This window comes from Phalaenopsis equestris, unplaced genomic scaffold (genome assembly GCF_001263595.1).
Source record: "Phalaenopsis equestris unplaced genomic scaffold, ASM126359v1 Scaffold230683, whole genome shotgun sequence".
NCBI lineage: Eukaryota > Viridiplantae > Streptophyta > Magnoliopsida > Asparagales > Orchidaceae > Phalaenopsis > Phalaenopsis equestris.
In genome coordinates, this window is record NW_018248653.1 from 1 (window position 1) to 2425 (window position 2425).

Here is a 2425-nt window from a genome sequence, read left to right on the forward strand (position 1 = left end):
ATATATATATATATATGTTTGTATGTAGTCAAAGCAGAATTAAAAATATCAGCAGGTTAGTTTTAAAAGACCGTAACATTGCTAGCATATTAATATCACCAGCTTTAATAAATTACAATAATATCATTTTACCATTCAGCTCAGTGCTCATTCAAAAGTACTTTGGCCTACTAATATACATCAAAACGAAATAAATAGTTTGATTCATTGGTTTTTAAATGATGCACTCTTTTTTATTCAATATGTTACGTTAATAAATACATTATAAATGTTTTTGGTTAGACATGTAAATCATTATATATATACATACACACACACGCGCACATCTGTGTATGTGTGTGAGTGAAGATATTGATTACAAGGTGTCACTGGACCAATTTTTTGTTTTTAAAATATTATTAGAACAATACTACTTTGAATTATTTATCTGTTTATACTCATCATATTACGTAATTTATATGGCCAGGTCTGAAGGTCGGAATCAAATGCAAAACGAGCGAACCCAACGAATATACAACAAAAGCCACAACCAACCTCAACAAGGATGGCACCTTCCACGTCCATCTCCCCACTCATCTTCTCACAACCGACCATTGCTTCGCTCAGCTCCATGATTCAACAAACAAACCATGTAGCCATGACGACTCAACTGAGCACTCGAAGCTTGTCTACAAAGATGACGGCACCTATTTCATTGTCGACAAGCTTAAGTTCTCGTCGGCAGCGTGCTCATCAGCATTGTTTTGGCCCCTCCCTCCGCTACCAACTTGGCATCCCATACACAAATATTTACCTTGGCATAAGCCAAGCCTATATTTTCCTCCTTGGCCGCCTAAACCCTATTTATTTCCCAAGAAACCTCTCCCTCCTCCCATTCCCATCTACATGCCTCCAATCTATAAGCCGCCTATCGTTATACCACCAATCATCAAACCTCCACCAATAGTGAAGCCTCCGATTGTCAAGCCACCTATTATCAAACCACCACCAATAGTGAAGCCGCCCATTATCAAGCCGCCACCAATAGTGAAGCCGCCGATTATCATAGTGAAGCCACCGATTGTTAAGCCACCACCAATAGTTAAGCCACCGATTGTCAAGCCACCACCAATAGTGAAGCCGCCAATTGTCAAGCCACCACCAATAGTAAAGCCGCCAATTGTCAAGCCACCAATCATCAAACCACCACCAATAGTGAAGCCGCCTATTGTCAAGCCACCATCTATTGTCAAACCACCAATATGTGAGTCACCGCCAATTGCCAAGCCACATTGTCAAGCCACCAATATGTGAGTCACCGCCAATTGCCAAGCCACCTATCATTAAGCCACCACCGATTTCCAAGCCACCGATCATCAAGCCACCTCCTATTGTCAAGCCACCTATCATTAAGCCACCTCCAATTGTGAAACCACCAATCAACAAGCCACCCAGTATCAAGCCACCACCAATTGTCAAGCCACCGCCAATCGTTAAGCCACCAATCATCAAGCCACCTCCTATTGTCAAGCCACCAATCAATAAACCATCGCCAATAATCAAGCCACCTATCATCCCACCGATTGTGAAACCCCCAATCTACAAGCCACCCATTGTCAAACCCCCAATAGTGATACCACCAATATACAAGCCACCCATTGTCAAGCCACCAATCTACAAGCCACCCATTGTCAAGCCACCAATAGTGATACCCCCAATCTATAAGCCACCTATTGTCAAACCACCAATAGTGTTACCACCAATCTATAAGCCACCAATAGTGATACCACCAATCTATAAGCCACCCATTGTCAAGCCACCACCACTAGTGATAACTCCAATATATAAGCCACCAATCTATAAAAAGCCACTTCCTCCCATTCCAAAGTTCCCTCCAGTTTACCATAAGCCATTGCCTCCATTTCCAAAGTTTCCTCCCATTTACAAGAAGCCACTGCCTCCACTTCCAGAGTTTCCACCTTACTACAAGAATTTATGGCCTCCTCTACCAAAATTCCCACCTAAACATGGTTGGCCTCCACTGCCCCCCTTATTCCAAAAACCTGCAATTCCTTTATTTCCTCCTACAACCGCGAACTCCAAACCATAGAGGCTTGATCTAAGTAAGCTAGTGCTGGAAGCTCCACTTCTTATTTGTTATTTAATTTACAATAAAATAAGCATTAGGTTGGGTGGGTTGTGTTTGGTTGTTCTTAAGAGTTAAAGATTAGAAGGGTTTGATGACAACTGTTTGTATGCTTCCTTGTTTAATGCTTGAGGTATATTATATGATATGGCATGTATGGCTTTTTTATTGTTGATATATATTTTTATCACTTGAAGTAAAATATAGCTAATCAAATGCATCATTTAACTCTTATATTTGTTTGTTTTCCTTTTGGTAAATTTTACTCTCTTCGTGATTTTATATGTTGAAAACTTAGAA

At 40.6% G+C, this 2425-nt stretch overlaps 1 protein-coding gene across 1 annotated transcript; it reads left to right on the forward strand.

Annotated features, from left to right (window-relative positions):
- Nucleotides 1–453: 453 nt before the first annotated feature.
- LOC110038095 (repetitive proline-rich cell wall protein 1-like) lies at nt 454–1341 on the forward strand (the record flags this gene model as incomplete). Its single annotated transcript, XM_020742861.1, has 2 exons — nt 454–1042; nt 1097–1341. Coding segments are annotated over 2 exons (786 nt in total), but the record flags the coding sequence as incomplete, so codon positions are not given.
- Nucleotides 1342–2425: the final 1084 nt, after the last annotated feature.